We start from the raw sequence: 21677 nt of genomic DNA on the forward strand, positions 1-21677 counted from the left end.
GGGCGGGACTAAGTATAAGGACGCCCTAGAAGCCAATAAGAGGCTTATGAAGGGGCGTAGAGCCCAGAAGGGGTGTAGTAGCACTGCCACCGCCGCCTTTGTCTCCGCTTCTGTTTCCTTCTGCCTAGCTAAGAAGATGACTGTAGGAAGGTCTGCAGGATCCCCTGATGGGGCAGAGTGGACAAGTCAGGTGAGGTGAGAAAGAAGAGAGGTAGCAGGGCTGCGCTTAGGAAACGAATCCCTAAGTGAGGAAACTGTTTGGCGTTGCCTTGGAGACAGAAGGCAGGGGCGTGTCACCGAGGGGTTGGGGGTTAAAATTGGCAGCATTTAGGCCTTGGGAGGCGGATTCTTGTCTTTGGGATTCGAACTACTTGTGCCATGCTCTTGGACAACAACAGTGGAATTCAGTTTTTGCTTGTCCTCTCATCTATATTATGACAGTTGTTGTCCCTATGTTGTAAAAGAGAATACAGAGGCATAGGAAGATTAAGAAATTTGCCCTCAAATCCACATAGAGACAAAAAGTAGGTTAGTAGTTAGGGGAATTAGGGAATGTCTACTAAAGGGTATGGAGTTTTTTTTTTGGGGGGGGGGCAGGGCGATGAAGATGTTCTAAAATTTGTTGTGATAGTTGCATAACTCTGAACTAAAACCCATCAGATTATGCTCTTTGAATGAATTGTATGCTATGGAAATTAAATATCAACAACGATGTGTTTTTTTTAAAGAAATTTGCCCGAGACAACTGCTCTTCAGTAACATAGCCAGGACTACAGCATATACACAGCTTTGCCTCAGAATCTAGCATTCTATCACAGTTGGACCTTACAGAACCCAGTGAAACCAAATATATCCCCTGGAGGAATGCAGTGTCCTGCCTTCAGTTGATTTGCCTTTTGCAATCATTCATCTTCTACATCCTGGCTCCATGCCAACCTCTCAAAGGACATCTAATGCCACCATGCTCCAGTCACAGTGGCTCTCTTTCTTATATAAGATTCAAGTCTTTTCCTTTCCAGGATCCTGCATCAAGGCCTTTACCTTTGCTGTTCCTTGACTCCAGAATATTCTTACCTCAAATCTTAGCAAAACTGGTTCCTTCTCATTAATTGGGTGTCAATCCAAAACTCCTCTATAATGAGAAAATAAAAATCAGCTCAGGACTGAGAAAGCACAGATATCCCCAGCTTATGACGGTTCATCTAATGATTTTACAACTTTACAATGGTAGGAAAGCACTAAGTATTCAGTAGAAACCACATTTCACATTTTGAATTTTGATCTTTACCCTAACTAGCAATATCATACTCTCTCCATACTGGTAGAGAGACAGAGAGCTATAGCTCCCAGTTAGTGACACAGTTGTAAGGATGAATAACATAATCTATAGTATGCTGTGTTGCTAAGCTAGGACATTCATTAAATTGGTGTATTAGATGCATTTGTTTTTTTACTTATTAACAGTTTACAATGGGATTATCTGGACATAACCCCATCATACGTCAAGGAACATTTGTATCCCCCAGACCATAACAGACACAGATAAAGCCAGCTGCAAAATCAGCAGGAAATAGTGTTTCTCTTGGGGCCATAATATAGCTACAAAATTACTAACACCCCTTCTTCTAAATGATAATGCTTACTTAACAGTTACTTACCTATCCCTGCAGGGAAAAAAAATGCTCAATTACCCACTCACTAAACCATTCCCATGTTGGGTGTGGTGACACACACCTGTAATCCCAGCCACTCTGGAGGCTGAGGCAGGAGAATCACAAATTCCAACCCAACCTGGGCAATTTATCAAGACTTTCTCAAAATAAAAAGTTTAAAAAAGGGGCTGGATATAGCTCAGTGAAAGAGTTCTTCTGGGTTCAATCCCCAGTACTACAAAACAACAACAAAAACCCAATACCAAAAGAAAAGGTTAAATTGTTCCTACTTCATGACTGCACCCATCCTCTTATGACCTTCCTAAGACAAGCCAACACTAAAACCCTGCCACTAATACGCACACACCAGGTTCCTTATTGTTTCCCATGATGTACTATAATTAATAAACATCACTCTGATTATTGATATATTCCTAGTGACTCTAATAGATTTTATCAACATAAAAGTTTTCCATAAGTAACCCATCACTCTATAACCTCAGTGTTTATGGTTTTATTTGAATATGTGATCTTATTAAATTTTCTGTCTCCTCTCACTAGAATGTAAGCTTCTTGAGAATAGAGACTTCGTTTGTCTTGTTTTCAGTCCAGTGTGTTAGATATCCAACAGATATTTTCTATATGAATGAATGAATGAAGTTTTGTTGTTGTCATTTTCCAGTGCTGGGGACAAATCCAATCCTTGAGCATGCTAGGCAAGCTTTCTACCACTGAGCTACATCCCTAGCCCCTGAATAAATTATTTAAAAGTTGGTTGGGTGTCTCATTTTCTAGGATGTAACTCTTTCCATTAGACTACATTGTCCTATTAATCATCCATTTCTAGTGATAGAATAGAAATTAGTTAGAACATGAGAAAAGCAGGGGCCTAAACAGGGCAACAAGAGAAGAACAATGGGTAAATCTCAAGGAAAGTGGGTACAGAGTGTGCCCAGGGTCCTGGGTAGGATTCCTAGAATGCATGGGTCAGAATGCATGGTGCAGATTAGGGGGTCTGCTTACTGTACTGCAGGGATAGGGAACATGCTTTAGCTCTTTGCTTCCCTTTCCTGCCCTACAACCAAGCACATCTGTATACCAGGATGTGAAATTTCTTTAGAGCAAGGAACACATTTGTTCCTCTTATCCCTAATATACTAAGACTTATTCAAAGTGAAATTAATCATTATGTTTTGAAGATTGTAGAAATTATAGTTTAACTCACAGTTTATTTCTGTTCCATTTTAGATACTTTCCCCCCAATCCTCCTCTGACACGGAGGCAGAAGACAAACTGTCTGGGGATGGTATGGTTTTACCCAGGGCTGGAAAACTCCATGAGCTCTTCAGCCTAGAGGATGAGACAGAGTCCACCTCTGTCTCAACTGGAAGCTTTTATGACTCCCTACAGGTTCTAAAGCAAAGGGACAAACAGGGTCTGTTGGAGTCCCTTTTTCAGGCTGACTCAGACAGTGATAAGAACATCTCTGAAGATGATGAGGTCCTAGAGAATTTCTTCCAGGACAAGGGCAGGGGGAAGCCACAGATCCAGTACCCTGGATCTCAGAGGTAAGGCTCTACAGTCAACAGCTACCCCACTCCACCACTCTGGGGCAGTCATGCCATGTCTCTGGGCTATATCTTCCTTTGTCAGGTAGAGACCATGTCTGCAAATTTCTACTTAGGCAGGGTCTGGCTCATAATCAGGTTTTGAGTCCATCCAACTGTTTTGATTCCTACCAGCAATCCTAAATCATTGTGGGCAACTCTTAGTTCAATGAAACATTAGAATTGATTAAAGGAATGTCTTTCCTAAACAACCCTTTCCCCAAGAATGACAAGGTATATTGACCTTGGCCAACTCGGCTATGTGATGCATACTTTAGCTCATTTAGTATTTGCTTTCTCCTCCCAGTAACCTTATAAGTGGATATTATATTTGTCACTCTACATATGAGGAAATTCATAATAAGGTTTGAAGCAGATCTTTAACTTAGATCTAATTCTAAATTCCTGCTTTGACCCATTGCACTGTTTTCTCTGTCATATGCAAATAAGAGTGCAAACATGGCAGTTTGTGGATCAATTCTGAGAACGTTTCTACTAGGCTGCTAGGATTGCCTGTGGGAAGAGTGGGGAGGCCTCATGGAAGAGTTATGGGTATAGAGGCTTATGGGGCTGTGAGATCAGGCTGAGAAGCTAGCTGTGGCTTGCCTGGCAAAGAGGCCTGGGGAAGAGGATCAGGAAACAGCAGGGCCTCCTGACTGCCCAGTCCTCCACACACAGACCTGCTCTCTCCCACAGGTGTGACTCCACAAGGCGCTGCAGCTCCCTAAACAGCCTTTCTTCAGGTCTTCCAAAGGCTCAGGCCCAGCCACCCTCAGGCTCCAAGCCTGACTCCCAGCACAGAAGTGTCAGCTCCTGGACATCGTCCATCACCGTCCCTCAACCATTCTGCATGACACTGCGGGAGGCCCAAAAGAAAGCTCAGTGGCTGGCCTCACCTGCCTCCTTTGAGCAGAAGAGGCAGCAGGCCCAGAGGCAGGGCCAAGAGGAGGCTGAGTGCCACAGACAGTTCCGGGCACAGCCTGTACCTGCACATGTCTACCTACCCCTCTACCAGGACATCATGGAGCGCAGGGAGGCCCAGAGACAGGCAGGGATCCAGAAGAGGAAGGAACTGCTTCTCTCATCCTTAAGGCCCTTCAGCTTCCTGGAGAAGGAGGAGCAGCGAAAGGAAGCTGCACGACAGAGAGACCTGGCTGCCACAGTGAAGGCTACGGTCCCCCCAAAGAAGGCCATAAGAAGGATCCCCAAGTCCATTCTGGAACCAGCCCTTGGAGACAAACTCGAGGGTAAAGATATCCTTGCCACCTGCTGCCTCCTGCTTGTGGGTACCAAAAGACCCAGTTGGTTAGTCGGCTTGGCTTAGAGATGAGCTCTCTGGGTGGACCCATTAGAGGCTGCAGGCTCAGTGTAGGCCATGAGGGAGGGTTAAAAAATACATGTGAATAAGGGCCTCAGGCTTTATTCATTCCACAGCCACATATGGTACTTACCAGGCACTGTTCTCAGATGAATAAGCAAACATGGAGTTTGTAGACATGTGAAGAGGTAGATAATAGAAAAATAATTATAAATGGGATAAATCATTTGTGATCTCAGCTATTTGGGAAGCTGAGGTGGGAGGATTCAAGTTCCAGGCCAGTGTAGACAATTTAGCAAGACTCTATCTTAAAATAAAAAATAAAAGGGCTGGGGGATATAGCTCAGTGGCAAAGCACCCCTGAATTTAATCCCCAGTACCCTTCCCCCATTTTTTTTTTCTCTTTAAGGAGATGAGAGCTCTTTCCCTCTCCCTGCTGCATGTGCCCACAAGCCCTGGTGGAGGTCACCTCCAGTCTAAGACAACATGTGGCTGGGCCTTCACTGGGCTTTCAACAGGCAGAGAAATAAATGGCTATCATGTTACACTGAGATTTTGCCTTCCCCAAATTTTTAAAATAAAATTTTAATTAAAATGACTAGGAATATAGCTGAGTGGTAGAACACCCTGGGTTCAATCCCCAGTACCACAGAAAAGCCGCAAAAACAAATGGGATGAGTCATTTGTAAGAATTAAAGGGAGGAAGCATTGAGCATACAATAAAAGTACCTAATTCAGTGTGTGGTGAGGAGAGAGAGAAGTTCAGGAGGGATCCAGAGAAAGTGAGCTCTGGGGTGATCCTGACAGAGGAACCATAGTTAATTTGGTGAAGAGGGAGGAGGAAGAGCCAAGTAGAGATGTGGCCTGGAGGTAGATGGAAGCTGAGAGGATCAGAGAAGGGTGACAAGGGAGGAAGGATAGGTATAAGAAAGCTCTGAGGGGACTTGCTGGCCACATGGATGAGTTTGGATTCCATCCCAAGGGCACTGGCAGGTTTTAAGTAGGGTGGCTCATGATCAGATACACAGTTCAGAAAGATCACTTGCTATTGTAGATAATTAAAGGTGGCAGCAAAACTGGAGAGATGTTGATCTTATAGGCCACTTCAACAATTCAGTTTAGACAGCATGAAACTAACAGTGGGGATGAAGGAAAGAGAGAGGCTAGAGAAAGGCTAAAGAGGAAGATACAGAAAGTTTGATAGGAGAGAGGGAAGACTCAACAATTGTTTGGGCAAAGGGTGTGGGCATTTGAGTGGCTAGAGAGAAGCAGGGGGATGGCCTGATTTCCCCTGCTTTGTCTCTAAAGAGGAAGTTGTAGAAAGTGCCCAACAAGCATAAATGGTAGCTGTTTCTGCAGTATGACTAGCATGGGCAGTGGTGGCCTGGTCACTGTATACTAATGACATTCCAGAAAAGAGAAAAAAAAGCAAACTCATTTTTGAAAAATTTTTAAGTTTGTAAAATTTTGCCATTTCTTTATATTGTGGCCAAATGCAGGTTTCCCACAGGATGTCAGTGGGTTTACAGTGTTCCTGAAAAGTTAACAGTTGACTTCACACTACTGCTGGTGCTTTGGTGTGAAGCTTGGTCTGTATGTACTCATCACTGCCCTGATTCTTTCTCCACAGAAGCCGAGCTCCTCAGAAAAATTCGCATCCAGATGAGGGCCCTGGACATGCTCCGGAAGGCCTCCTCCCCTGTTGCCTCCTCTAGTAGCCGGGCTGATTCACAGCCCCGCACAGCTGCCCGAACCCAGGAGAAAAAGCTTGGCTTTCTGCAGCCTGACTTTGGATTCCAGCCTCAGGTGAATCCTGTTGTTCCTGACCATGAGGGTCTATATCAAGCCTTCCAGAGAAGAGCTGCCAAGAGAAAGGAAACCCGGGAGGCAACTCGCAACAAGCCCTTCTTGCTGAGGACCGCCAACCTGCATCATTCTCCAAGATCCTGTGATGCTTCCACCACTGAAGGAAGGAGGGTGAGGGCCCAGGGAACTGTGGGAGGGCCAGGACCTCCTGGGGCATGAAATGCATGATGGGCCTGGGGCTTGAAGGAAAGCACTTCTCATGACATTTTTCTACCTTAACTCTCTCTTTTTTTTTTTTTTAGAGAATTTTAATATTTATTTTTTAGTTTTTCGGCGGACACAACATCTTTGTTTTGTATGTGGTGCTGAGGATCGAACCTGGGCCACACGCATGCCAGGCAAGCACGCTACTGCTTGAGCCACATCCCCAGCCCAACCTTAACTCTTTTTTCCCCCAGCCTTTTTAAAATTTTGAGACAGGGTCTTACTAAGCTGCTAAGACTGACCTTCAACTTGGGATCCTTCTGTCTTAGCCTCCTGTGTCTAGGCATATCAGTTGTAAGCAGATCCACATTCCTGCAAATTTAAGACCTCAGGAGCACTCCTTTTCATTCCCTCTATCTAGAAGGATTTTGCAGATATATGCACAAGCAGGTCTGGAAGGCAGGGAATTGGGATCAATTGCTTGTGTCCCTATACAATTTCCAAGGAAATATCATTTGATAAAAAAACTTTACGGTTATTATCCTAGTCTTGTCCTGGTTACTAACCTTGAGATCTCATTATCTTTGTCTTATTCCTAGGAATAAAATGAAAGATTCTCATTTTCAGTCTTTCACTGAAATTGAATCTCAACTAAGACAGAAACTAGTCATACATGCTATTCCACCAATACCAGCTTTCCTTTCTTCTAGGGTTCCCCAGAGCCACCAGCTACACTCCTAACAAGGAGTCATTCTCTGAGTGGCCTTGCTTCCCTCTCCACCAACACCCTCCCTGTGCATATCACAGATGCCACCAGGAAGAGGGAATCTGCAGTCAGGTGAGTGGTCAGGCTGCATAAGACTCAATGCTCTGATCTGGGTAAAATTCTGGAATCCACCTTCCTGTGAGGCCTTCTCACCTGTCCTCAGAGACACCACAAAGGGGTTGAAAGATTCCTTGATCAGGGCAGGAATACATGTGGTCTCCATGCCTGGGGCTAGCCACCACTCAGTTCTCTAGGGGACTTATTTGGTGCAAGGCATAATGTTAAGGCTGAAGATCCTTTAGAAACCTAAAGTGTAAAATCTAGTCTGAAATACAGAAAAGCTCAGATGCTATTACTGTATTTTGTAAAGAGTACTGTGAGGGCACCAGGCAGCCTGGGGCAGGGGTCTCTTGCCTTTTGGAAAAATGTCTGAGATGAAATCTAAAGAATGACAGGGAGTTAGACATATGAAGGCTTGAGAGAAAGAGAGTTCCAGACAGAATAACATGCATAAAAGCCTATACATAAAAAGAGGGTGGTAGCCACAAAGAACAAGAATTCAGAAAAGTGTGATAGCAGGTGGCTGAACCTGTCACAAAGATAATGAAACACTGATTACCTAGAAATGCTCTGAGAGTCATCTTAGGGAGATGTCAGAGTCTGGAAGTAGGAGTTTTTTGTTTGTTTGGTTTTTGCAGTGTTGGGGGCGGGGGATAGAACCAGAGTCTTGAGCATCTGAGCCAAGAACTCTACCACTGAGCTGTACACTCTCCATCCCAGCCTGTTTATTTTTAACTCTTTAGCTGACCTCATTCTGGTATTGTTCTCTTTGAGCCAGTCCCCCAGGAGAGTTCCTTCTCCTTCAGGCCTCTGAGGTAAAGCAAAGCAGGATAGTCCTGGGAAAGGACTAACATCTAGTACCTCTAAATACCTTCCCATGGGGCTTCCATGGAAGTAGACAGATTTTACTTGGCTCCTGCAGGCAAGAGGGATTGTAGAAATGTACTTAAGATCCACAAGACATAAATGCATCCCTTAAATGCATCAGTTCCTAAAGCCCAATAAGAGTGGCTCATGAACAAGAAGCCAGCCAGCTACGGAGAATACCCACATCTCTGTTCCCACAGTAAGGAATTGGACATTTTCTTTCTTCCCTCCCTTTTTTTGGTACCAGAGATTGAACTCAGGGCACTCAACCACTAAGCCACATCCACAGCCCTATTTTGTATTTTTTTAGAGACAGGGTCTCACTGAATTGTTTAGCATCTTGCCATTGCTGAGACTGTATTTGAACTCAACGATCCTCCTGTCTCAGCCTCTGGTGTGCTACCATGCCCAGCTTTCTTCTTCTTTTAAAAACAGTGCTGAGGGTTGGGAAGATGGCGGCGAGGGGAGTGCATTACCCCCGTGTGCTGCTTCACTGTGTGGGAGTATGACAAGTCAGGACGGCTAAAGGATATCTTGTTAGGAATTTCCAGCAATAGTGGGGTGCGCCGGAACCTGGAGGAAGGATTTCCATCGCACGAGGATCGGCTACGGGGACTCAAACGCGAGAGGTTTGTCGCACGGAGGGTAAAACTGCTTATTCAGCAAATCGCCCCGCGGCTAGAGTCTGCAACGCGCGCTGGGATAGAGACGCAGGGTTACAGTGCTGCAGTTTCTGCCAGCCGCGCAAGCACCGCACTCAGGGCTGAATTCTGGGTTCGAGACGGGGAAGGAAGCGGTCCATCTCGGTTCTCCACACCGGTCAGACCACAGAGGAGGCCAGCAGCCACCATGTTGGTAAACTGACGTCACCATACCTGTTTTTGACTGACCGCAGCTCATTCAGCCATAGAACAGGTAATTTCAGGCTGCAATTCGCCTGTGGCTCGCAGACAGATTGCTAGGGTTCAGCGCCTGGGTGCTTCTTAAAATCTGATCTTATCGGAGTGAACACCGAGCGCGGGGCGGCCGAGTTCCGGCTCCCGGAACCGTCCCGGAACCGCCCTGGCTCAGGGCTGCGGAGCCTGCGGAGGCTGCTTCTTGGACCCTGCTACTATCAGAGCAAACACCAAGCACCAAGAAGCCGAATTCCGGCTCCCGGAACTGAGCCCGCGGGGACTGCTTCTTGGAGCTTACACTTATAGGAGCTTACACCGAGCACGGAGCGGCTGAGTTCCGGCTCCCAGAACCGTCCCGGAACCGCCCTGGCTCAGGGCTGTGGAGCCCACGGAGGCTGCTTCTTGGACCCTGCTACTATCAGAGCAAACACCAAGCACCAAGAAGCCGAATTCCGGCTCCCGGAACTGAGCCCGCGGGGACTGCTTCTTGGAGCTTACACTTATAGGAGCTTACACCGAGCACGGAGCGGCCGAGTTCCGGCTCCCGGAACTTCCCTGGACCGGGGCTAGGAGCCCGCGGAAACTGCGTCTCGGTCCGGGTCCTGCTGAGGGCCGGTCAGGACTCACCCGTTGCTTGGGTTGCCCGGCAAGGGGAACGAAATGCTGCCATTCGCATAGGATACCAACATGGCAGAGATCTGATGTCAGCAGAAAGCGGTGGAGGAGAGATCTTCATCAATACCAGCGGTGACATAAGCAGTTGGTCTCCTGGTAAGGGGGGTGAGGCTCAGTCACCCGAGTCTCCTCAATTTGTCCTCGAGCCAGAGGGAAGGAGCCGGGCCGCCGCCAGCCCCCGGAGCAGGCCCAGCTGCTCGCCAGCGTGGTGACCGCGTGACCCCAATTGGAGAGGGGGCGGAGCGGAGCCGCCACCCACACCCGCCAGGTGGGCAGACCCACGACCCAGTAGTACATGGGCGTGGTAGGAGGGGCAGGGCAGAGCCGCCCTTCGCGCTTACAAGGTAAACAGACCTGTGACAGCCTGGCGGGTCAGGCCCAGTGGCCTGCCAGTGTGGTACACACGTCACCCCAACTCGAGTAGGGGCAGAGCAGATCCTTCTCCCACGCCCGGATCAGGCCCTGCCGGTGTGGTGGTCACGTGACCCCAATTGGAGTGGGGGCGGAGCGGAACCGCCACCCGTGCCCGCAGGGTGAGCAGACCAGTGATCAACCTGCAGATCAGGCCCAGGGGTCCGCAGGCGTGGTAGGAGGGGCAGGGCAGATCCGCCGCCCGCGCCTTCAAGGTAGGCAGACCTACAACAGACCCGCGGATCAGGCCCAGGAGCCTGCCGGCGTGGTACAAACACCACCCTAATTGGAGTAGTGACAGAGCAGAGTCGCCTCCCTTGCCAGGAACAGACCCAGCGTCCTGCAGGCGGGGTAGTCACGACACCCCAATTGGAGTAGGGGCAGAGCAGAGCCTCCACCCGTGCCCGAAAGGTGGGCAGATCTGCGACCGACCAGCGGGACAGGCCCAGTGGCCTGCTGGTACGACAGACACGTCACCCCATTTGGAGTAGGGGCAGAGTAGAGCTGCCGCCCGAGCCTGCAGGGTAGGCAATCCTGCAACCGACCGGCGGATCAGGCCCGGTGGCCTGCCGGCGTGGTACACTCGTCACCCCAATTGGAGTAGGGGCAGAACAGAGCTGCCACCAGCTCCCAGAACAGGCCCAGTGACCTGCTGGCGTGGTAGCCACGACACCCCAATTGGAATAAGGAGAGAGCAGAGCCGCCGCCCGCACCTGCAGGAAAGATACGCAAGCAGTATGAAAAGACAAGGAAAGAAAGGACCACAAGCAATGCAGGTCAACGCAACTTTAGAAGAGGTAACAGCTGCAGCAGATGGAATGTCAGATAAAGAATTCAGGATATACATGCTTCAGATGATCTGGAGTATCAAGGAAGACATTAAACAGCAAAATCAGACAATGAAAGATCACTTCGACAACGAATTACGCAAACAAATCCAGGAAGCAAAGGATCAACTATACAGGGAGATAGAGGTTATAAAAAACAAGCAATCAGAAATCCTAGAAATGCAGGAAGCAATAAACCAACTTAAAAACTCAATGGAGAATACTACCAACAGAGTAGAACACTTAGAAGATAGAACATCAGACAATGAAGACAAAGTATTTCAACTGGAAAAGAACATAGACAGCTCAGCAAGACTGTTAAGAAACCATGAGCAGAACATCCAAGAAATATGGGATAACATTAAGAGACCAAACTTAAGAGTCATTGGGATACAGGAAGGTACAGAGCTCCAAACCAAAGGAATGAGCAGTCTATTCAATGAAATAATACAAGAAAACTTCCCAGACTTGAAGAATGAGACAGAATCCCAAATCCTAGAAGCCTACAGGACGCCGAATGTGCAAAATCATAAGAGATCCACACCTAGACACATTATAATGAAGATGCCCAACATACAGAATAAGGAGAGAATTTTAAAAGCTACAAGAGAAAGGAAGCAGATTACATTTAGGGGCAAGCCAATCAGGATAACAGCTGATCTTTCAACACAGACTCTGAAAGCTAGAAGATCCTGGAATAACATATTTCAAACACTGAAAGAAAATGGGTTCCAACCAAGAATTGTGTATCCAGCGAAATTAAGCTTCAGGATGGAGAATGAAATTAAAACCTTCCACGATAAACAAAAGTTAAAAGAATTTGCAGCTAGAAAACCATCTCTTCAAAACATCCTCGCCAAAGTATTACAGGAAGAGGAAATGGAAAATAACAATGAAAACCAACCGTGGGAGGTAGGACAGTAAAGGGGGGAAAATAATCAAAGAGGAAAACAAACCATGTTTAGTAACAGAAATAAACAAATATGGCTGGAAGAACAACCCATATCTCAATAATAACCCTAAATGTTAATGGCTTAAACTCACCAATTAAGAGACACAGGCTAGTAGAATGGATCACAAAACAAGACCCAACAATATGCTGCCTACAGGAGACGCATTTGATACGAAAAGACATACATAGGCTGAAGGTGAAAGGTTGGGAAAAATCATATCACTCATATGGACTTCGGAAACAAGCAGGCGTGTCCATACTCATATCAAATAAAATAGATTTCAAGCCAAAGTTAATCAAAAGGGATAAAGAAGGACACTACATACTGCTCAAGGGAACCATACACCAACAAGACATAACAATCATAAATATTTATGCCCCAAACAATGGTGCAGCTATGTTCGTCAAACAAACTCTTCTCAAGTTCAAGAGTCTAATAGACCACCATACCATAATCATGGGAGACTTCAACACACCTCTCTCGCCACTGGACAGATCTTCCAAACAAAAGTTGAATAAGGAAACTATAGAACTCAATAACACTATTAATAACCTAGACCTAATTGACATATATAGAGTATACCACCCAACATCAAGCAATTACACTTTTTTCTCAGCAGCACATGGATCCTTCTCAAAAATAGATCATATATTATGTCACAGGGCAACTCTTAGACAATATAAAGGAGTAGAGATAATACCATGCATCTTATCTGATCATAATGGAATGAAACTGAAAATCAACGATAAAAGAAGGAAGGAAAAAGCATACATCAATTGGAGAATGAACAATAGGTTACTGAATGATCAATGGGTTATAGAAGACATCAAGGAGGAAATTAAAAAATTCTTAGAGATAAATGAAAACACAGACACAACATATCGGAATCTATGGGACACATTGAAAGCAGTTCTAAGAGGAAAATTCATTGCTTGGAGTTCATTCCTTAAAAAAAGAAAAAACCAACAAATAAATGATCTCATACTTCATCTCAAAATCCTTGAAAAAGAAGAGCAAAACAACAGCAAAAGAAGTAGAAGGCAAGAAATAATTAAAATCAGAGCTGAAATTAATGAAATCGAAACAAAAGAAACAATTGAAAAAATTGACAAAACTAAAAGTTGGTTCTTTGAAAAAATAAACAAAATCGACAGACCCTTAGCGATGCTAGCGAAGAGAAGAAGAGAGAGAACTCAAATTACTAGCATACGGGATGAAAAAGGCAATATCACAACAGACACTTCAGAAATACAGGAGATAATCAAAAACTATTTTGAATCCTTATACTCCAATAAATTAGAAGATAGTGAAGGCATAGATAAATTTCTTAAGTCATATGATCTGCCCAGATTGAGTCAGGAGGATATAGAAAACCTAAACAGACCAATATCAATTGAGGAAATAGAAGAAACCATAAAAAGACTACCAACTAAGAAAAGCCCAGGTCCGGATGGGTATACAGCAGAATTTTACAAAACCTTTAAAGAAGAACTAATACCAATACTTTTCAAGCTACTTCAGGAAATAGAAAAGGAGGGAGAACTTCCAAATTCATTCTACGAGGCCAACATCACCCTGATACCTAAACCAGACAAAGACACTTCAAAGAAAGAAAACTACAGACCAATATCTCTAATGAACCTAGATGCAAAAATCCTCAATAAAATTCTGGCGAATCGGATACAAAAACATATCAAAAAAATTGTACACCATGATCAAGTAGGATTCATCCCTGGGATGCAAGGCTGGTTCAATATACGGAAATCAATAAATGTTATTCACCACATCAATAGACTTAAAAATAAGAACCATATGATCATCTCGATAGATGCGGAAAAAGCATTCGACAAAGTACAGCATCCCTTTATGTTCAAAACTCTAGAAAAACTAGGGATAACAGGAACATACCTCAATATTGTAAAAGCAATCTATGCTAAGCCTCAGGCTAGCATCATTCTGAATGGAGAGAAACTGAAGGCATTCCCTCTAAAATCTGGAACAAGACAGGGATGCCCTCTCTCTCCACTTCTGTTCAACATAGTTCTCGAAACACTGGCCAGAGCAATTAGACAGACGAAAGAAATTAAAGGCATAAAAATAGGAAAAGAAGAAATTAAATTATCACTATTTGCAGATGATATGATTCTATATCTAGCAGACCCAAAAGGCTCTACAAAGAAACTATTAGAGCTAATAAATGAATTCAGCAAAGTGGCAGGATTTAAAATCAACACGCATAAATCAAAGGCATTCCTGTATATCAGCGACAAATCCTCTGAAATGGAAATGAGGACAACCACTCCATTCAAAATATCTTCAAAAAAAATAAAATACTTGGGAATCAACCTAACAAAAGAGGTGAAAGACTTATACAATGAAAACTACAGAACCCTAAAGAGAGAAATAGAAGAAGATCTTAGAAGATGGAAAATATACCCTGTTCATGGATAGGCAGAACTAACATCATCAAAATGGCGATATTACCAAAAGTTCTCTATAGGTTTAATGCAATGCCAATCAAAATCCCAACGGCATTTCTTGTAGAAATAGAGAAAGCAATCATGAAATTCATATGGAAAAATAAAAGACCCAGAATAGCAAAAACAATGCTAAGCAAGAAGTGTGAATCAGGCGGTATAGTGATACCAGACTTCAAACTATACTACAGAGCAATAGTAACAAAAACAGCATGGTACTGGTACCAAAACAGGCGGGTGGACCAATGGTACAGAATAGAGGACACAGAAACCAATCCACAAAACTACAACTATCTTATATTTGATAAAGGGGCTAAAAGCATGCAATGGAGGAAGGATAGCATCTTCAACAAATGGTGCTGGGAAAACTGGAAATCCATATGCAACAAAATGAAACTGAATCCCTTTCTCTCGCCATGCACAAAAGTGAATTCAAAATGGATCAAGGAGCTTGATATCAAATCAGAGACGTGCCGTCTGATAGAAGAAAAAGTTGGCTACGATCTACATTCGGTGGGGTCAGGCTCCAAATTCCTCAATAGGACACCCATAGCACAAAAGTTAATAACTAGAATCAACAAATGGGACTTACTCAAACTAAAAAGTTTTTTCTCAGCAAAAGAAACAATAAGAGAGGTAAATAGGGAGCCTACATCCTGGGAACAAATCTTTACTCCTCACACTTCAGATAGAGCCCTAATATCCAGAGTATACAAAGAACTCAAAAAATTAGACAATAAGAGAACAAACAACCCAATCAACAAATGGGCCAAGGACCTGAACAGACACTTCTCAGAGGAGGACATACAGTCAATCAACAAGTACATGAAAAAATGCTCAACATCTCTAGCTGTCAGAGAAATGCAAATCAAAACCACCCTAAGATACCATCTCACTCCAGTAAGATTGGCAGCCATTAGGAAGTCAAACAACAACAAGTGCTGGCGAGGATGTGGGGAAAAGGGTACACTTGTACATTGCTGGTGGGACTGCAGATTGGTGCAGCCAATTTGGAAAGCAGTATGGAGATTTCTTGGAAAGCTGGGAATGGAGCCACCATTTGACCCAGCTATTCCCCTTCTTGGTCTATTCCCTAAAGACCTAAAAAGAGCATGCTACAGGGACACTGCTACATCGATGTTCATAGCAGCACAGTTCACAATAGCAAGACTGTGGAACCAACCTAGATGCCCTTCAATAGACGAATGGATTAAAAAAATGTGGCATTTATACACAATGGAGTATTACTCTGCATTAAAAAATGACAAAATCATAGAATTTACAGGGAAATGGATGGCATTAGAGCAGATTATGCTAAGTGAAGCTAGCCAATCCCTAAAAAACAAATGCCAAATGTCTTCTTTGATATAAGGAAAGTAACTAAGAACAGAGTAGGGACGAAGAACAGGAGAAGAAGATTAACATTTAACAGGGATGAGAGGTGGGAGGGAAAGGGAGAGAGAAGGGAAATTGCACGGTAATGGAAGGAGACCCTCAGGGTTATACAGTGGAGGGGGTAGAGAGAGAGGAGGGGAGGGGAGGGGAGAGGTGGGGAGGGGGGAGGGTGGATGATGGGAAAGGCAGCGGAGCACAACAGACACTAGTATGGCAATTTGTAAATCAATGGATGTGTAACTGATGTGAATCTGCAATCTGTGTATGGGGTGAAGGTGGGAGTTCATAACCCACTTGAATCAAAGTGTGGAATATGATATGTCAAGAAATTTGTAATGTTTTGAACAACCCACAATAAAACATTAAAAAAAAAAAAAAAAAACAAAAAAAAAAAACAGTGCTGAGGATCTAACCCAGGATCTCACGCAAGCTAGACAAGTACTTACCACTGAGCTACATCACTAACCCTGGAGTTTGATTTTTTTTCCCCCCCTTGTATGAGAGACTGAAACTTAAGTCCTTGCTCTTGCTAGGCCAGAATTCTACCACTGAGTTACATATTTGACCCTTTATTTTTATTTAGAGACAGGGTCTCAATAAATTGCCCAGACTATCTTCAAACTTTGCAATTCTCCTGCCTCAGCCTTCCGGGTAGTTGGTATTGCAGGCGTGCACCACCACACCTGGCTCAGAATTTGATTAAATTTTCATGCCCTTTCTTAATGAATATACATATCCCAGTGCAGGCCTTAATTTTTTTTCTTTTTGGTAGAACTCGCCATAGAATCTTGTAGAATGGTAATTACACAAACCAAGCGCTGCAGGTTGACCCCAAATTTTCAGTGGGTATTGAAGGAGGCTAATTTCCAGTTCTTTTTATATATGCAAATTGTATTCACAAAGAATCACAACCCGGGGCTAGGTTGTGGCTCAGTGGTAGCATGCTTGCCTAGCATGCATGAGGCACTGGGTTCAATCCTCAGCACTCATAAAAATAAAGACAATAAAGTCCATCAACAACTAAAAAGATACTATTAAAAAAAAAAAAAAAACAACTAAAAAGATATTAAAAAAAATAAACACAAACCCAAATACCTTCCTGCCCACTGTTTACAGTGTTCAAGGGCAGAGATTCTGGTTCTGATCATGGCTTTCCTGTTGGCATGTTGGAGACTGATCCTCAGACTCCTCCTCTGTAAAAGGGGAGCTTACAGTCTTTACATTATGAGGCCCTTTCGAAGATTACATGAAATGTAATAGTATTTGATTCATGGGTGGGTAGCCCAGCAAATGGTAGTTGTTAATATTGTTTCCAGATAAGTGAGGAACCTATCAGATTTTCTGAGTATTTGGCTATTTAAGGATATACATATCTCGAGTTCAGTGAATGAACTTTTCCCATAATGCTGGAAAGGTTTCATTTCCCAATGCATTTAATCCCAGAAGCTTATTGTTCCTGAAAATGGCACCATGGTCAATTATCTGCCTCATTCATAAAAAACAAACAAAAAAACACTTTCCAGAAAGAGTACTATGATTGCTTCTAAATATACCCAGGTTGATTATCTGTACTCTTATTTTTGTTCTCTCCCTTTAGAAGTTCACTTGAAAAAAAAGACAGAGTAGATGAGAGCATTCGGTGGTTGGAGATGCACAAAAAGAAGTGTCAAGCAATGTCTAAATCTGTGACCTTGCGTGCAAAAGCCATGGATCCCCATAAAAGCCTGGAGGAGGTGTTCAAAGAAAAGCTGAAAGAGAACCGGTTAGTGTCAAAAGGGTGCAGGTCTTGGGATCCAGCACATGGTTGCCCGGAATATGTGGAGTTATTAAGCTTCTGTGATCACAGGGAGTCAAGAATTTTGCCAGGTAGTTAGGAATTTATAATACACATGGGAGTTAGAATAACTCAACACAACATAAATGAAGGGCATTCTAGATTGAAAAAGATGGAATTCTTTCTAGAAATCTTATCAATTCCAGGAACAATGACCGTAAAAGAGCAAAAGAGTATAAGAAAGAATTGGAGGAAATGAAGAAGAGAATACAAAAGAGACCGTATCTCTTCGAACAAGTTACCAAGGTAAAACTCAACTACCACTCATTTTCTTTTCTGCCTGGATGAATGTGAACTTAGAAGTTAAGAAACAATTTTAGTATGTGGGCACTGATCATTTCCTTAAGATTCAGATATTCTAAATCGAAACACCTTTTATTACTACATGTTTCCCCCTTAAATATAGGTCTTCATGGGTTCAGATGCTCACAAACACCCCACAAGGCTCTTTCTAGATTAACTTTGGCTTTCAGGTGAAAGAATCATTTGAAGATATTCTCTAGACTTAAGGGGAAGGTGAACTCAGTTGCGACTTCCCTAAGCAAGTCTGTTCAGCCCACAAAGGAAACCATCCCAGGCAGTTTGAGATCATGTTCTTTATATCCCTTTTCCCTTAGTTTCAGACAATAGTTGGGATTCCACAGTGGCTGGTTCCAGTTTCTGAGTATTACCTCCATCCTGTAGATATTGCAGGATCTAGGCATGTAGGGGTCCAGGTCCACCCCCTTCCCCAAGCACACCTGTATGCCACCAACACACTGGACTGACTGGGTTTACTTAGCAACTCACATTGTTCAAAATCTCAAGCCGACCTTTCCTCTTTATGTTAATTTGTGTCAAGCAGGTTTAGTCTTTAGATCCCTACAGATTTTTTCAACACACTAGGAAAAACAGAGTACTACAATTTTGCTCTTGAATAATACTTAAACTAAAACAAGCAAAAATTAACATTCACATACAGATTATCATCCTTATGTTAAGAATGTTCTCAATGCACCTTACTTTCTTCTGTCTTGGTGTTCCTAAGAATGGTTTGGTTGCTTTTAAATCATAAACTGCTGGGTGCAGTGGTGCCCATCTATAACCCCAGCAACTCAGTAGGCTGAAGCAGAATCAAAAGTTCAAAGCCAGTCTCAGCAATTTAATGAGGCCCTGAGTTAGCCAGACCCTGTTTCAAAATTTTAAAAAAAGGACTGGAGATGTTACTTAGTGGTAAAGCGCCCCAGGTTTAATCCCCAGTGCCAAAAAATAAGAAAATGAAAATAAATAAAGAACTTTAAATCTTAAAATGGTTTTAGTCCCCCATTTTTCATCTGAGTTTCACTTCATCTCCCACAAATTCAAGTCCTCGTTTTTAAAGGTGTGGTTCCCAAATTAATAGTTGGCTTCTCCTGAAGACATAGAGTTGCTAGAGTTGCAGGCCTCTTCTGCAATTGGAACCGGATTTGAAAAATGATCTGTTTCAAACTAAAGAAATCTAAATCTAATATCAGTGGTTATATTTTATTCACAGCCACACTATGCCTAATTCAAATGTGTTGTATGGCCATCCCAGATTTTGATTTCAAAATAAGTGGTGGTTTTAAAGGTTCCTCCCAGTGATGTTGCTGAAGATAACAATTTAGAGCTGCAGAGTGACAGCAGCATCTCAGATTAACATTATGCATTTTAACAAGATCCTCTGGGGCTCAATTGTACATTAAAGCTTGAAAAACATTAATTTTTATGCAAATCTGTCAAGCACTAAGTTTTGGAGGTGGTGGTAGGGACATTATTGTAGAGATACTGATTAAGATGGCAATTCACAAGATAGCTACAGCAGATTAATTTCTATCCTTCAGGACCTTGCCAGGAAAGAAGCAGAACAACGGTATCGAGACACCCTGAAGCAGGCTGGACTGGAGGAAGACTTTGTGAGGAACAAGAGTCGAGGCACCCGGGCTGTACAATGGAAGGAGGAGTCTAATGCCAAGGATTCCCCCAGGTAAAGTGAAAGGGAGAAAAGGATAGCATCTCCATTATTCTCAATTCTGTTTCTCAAGTTCCAGTATATCCTCCACTAATTCCTGTTTTCCCCTTAGACACGGTGCTTTATAGCCAGGCATGGTGGCACATGTGTGCAATCCATAAAATTTGGGATTATTAAGGCAGGAGGATTGCAAGTTCAAGGCCAGCCTCAGCCATTTAGTAAAACCCTGCCTCAGAATATAAAAAGGAGTAGAAATGTAGCTCAGTGGTAAAGTACCCTGGGTTCAATTCCCAAAAACAAAACAGAAATGTCTCTTTATAGCCAAGCATCATATGCCAGTAATCCCAGTGACTCAGGAAGCTAAGGTAGGAGAATCACCAGTTTGAGACCAATCTGTGTAACTTAGTGAGATCTAAGGGGCTGGAGTTGTGGCTCAGTGGTAGAGTGCTTGCCTGGCATATGTGAGGCCCTGGGTTCGATCCTCAGTACCACATATAAATAAATAAAAGACCCACTGACAACTAAAAAATATTGGAAAAAAAAAAAAAAAGAGAGCTAGAAATGTAGCTCAGTGGACTGCCCTTACTAAGTTCAATCCCTCATACAGGGGGGAAAAAAAAGTTGAGGCCATTCTTAAACTTTATACATTGCTTCCTTTAATTTAAAATATTCTGTTTCATAATGTTTTCATTTACTTTGCAGCATCTATGAAACTACAAACCTCAGCATCAATGATCCACAGAAGGATTTAGAAGGATCTCTAGAATAGCTTCTAAGCCCCCAAAAAGAATCGGAGGAGCTGTATTATGAATCATCAGACCATCTGAAATCACTGGCCTAATCAGCTCATGTAACATTACTGCTTTTGCGCATCAAATATCTCACTAGGGGTTGAGTCAAGGCAGGCAAAACTTGAGTTTGAATATTGCTACTATTAGAGAATAAGGAAAAGAAGAGTGACAGATAACAGGAATGTTTTTAAAGAATCAAATTAGAGAAGCTCAGGATAGAAGGATCATAACCCAGACCTAAGGGGTCTTACTTTGTACCTGACATTTAAGAGCAACTATAGAAAAAAGAACACAAGCCAAAATGCTAATCAGGGCTGTTCAGGAAACATGAGTGAGTTAAATGGGGTAGATATAAGATAGGAGATAGTAAGGAACCAGAGAGCATAAATCCTGTTAGAATACAGGCCCAGAATTACAACATCAGCTATTGTCATCAGAAGCCAGAAATGTTACAGCTACTTGGGAGATTGAAGCAGGAGGATCACAAGTTCAAGGCGAGCCTCAGAAACTTAGCAAGAACCTGTCTTAACAAAAAAAAAAAAAAAAAAAAAAAGGCCAGGGCTGGGGGCTAGAGCTTTAGTGGCAGAGCACTCCCCATGGACTTAATCTCCAGTACCAGACACACACACACACAACACACACACAAAGCCAGAAATGTGCATCTTGGCAACTAATTAAAAATTATTTAGGCCAGGCATGGTGGCACCCACCTGTAATCCCAGCGGATTGGGAGGCGAGGCAGGGTGATTGAGAGTTCAAAGCCAGCTTCGGCAAAAGCGAGGTACTAAGCAATTCAGACTCTAAATAAAATACAAAATAGGGCTGGAGATGTGGCTGAGTGTTTGAGTGCCCCTGAGTTCAATCCCTGGTACCAGCTGCCAAAGTTATTTTATGTGGGCAAAATAAAACACATCTGTTTACCAGATTTAGCCCATGGGGGATGACAAATTTGCAACCTTTAGTTCAGGGTTTCTTATCCTTAGCACTTGATATTTTGGGATTTTTTTTTTTTTTAAATTGGTGGTTATGAGAGGAAGCTGTCCTTTATAGGCAGGATCCCTAGTCTTTACTCACAATATCCCAGTAGCACTTTCTTTTAGTTTGACAACCAAAAGTGTTTCCAGATATTGCCAGATGTCCCCTAGAGGACAAAAACTTCCCAGGGTGAG

The 21677-nt window shown here is 43.3% G+C and overlaps 1 protein-coding gene across 2 annotated transcripts; it reads left to right on the top strand.

Annotated features, from left to right (window-relative positions):
* The first annotated feature begins 57 nt into the window (after positions 1–57).
* Positions 58–21628, top strand: Fam161b (FAM161 centrosomal protein B). 2 transcript variants are annotated; one of them, XM_046440904.2, is made up of 9 exons: positions 58–190; positions 2901–3220; positions 3956–4506; positions 6208–6554; positions 7298–7425; positions 17512–17676; positions 17895–17994; positions 19590–19732; positions 20420–21628. In XM_046440904.2, exons 1-9 carry the CDS (start codon positions 137–139, stop codon positions 20484–20486), a joined length of 1875 nt encoding a protein of 624 aa, XP_046296860.1. In that variant the 5' UTR covers positions 58–136; the 3' UTR covers positions 20487–21628. The 2 variants fall into 2 exon arrangements, 1 of the variants encoding a protein (XP_046296860.1); XR_006851060.2 differs by lacking the exon at positions 17895–17994.
* Positions 21629–21677: the final 49 nt, after the last annotated feature.

This window comes from Marmota monax, unplaced genomic scaffold, assembly GCF_021218885.2.
Source record: "Marmota monax isolate L192 unplaced genomic scaffold, Marmota_monax_Labrador192_F-V1.1 WCK01_AAM20220418_F8-fsc00017, whole genome shotgun sequence".
In the NCBI taxonomy this organism is placed as follows: Eukaryota; Metazoa; Chordata; class Mammalia; order Rodentia; family Sciuridae; genus Marmota; species Marmota monax.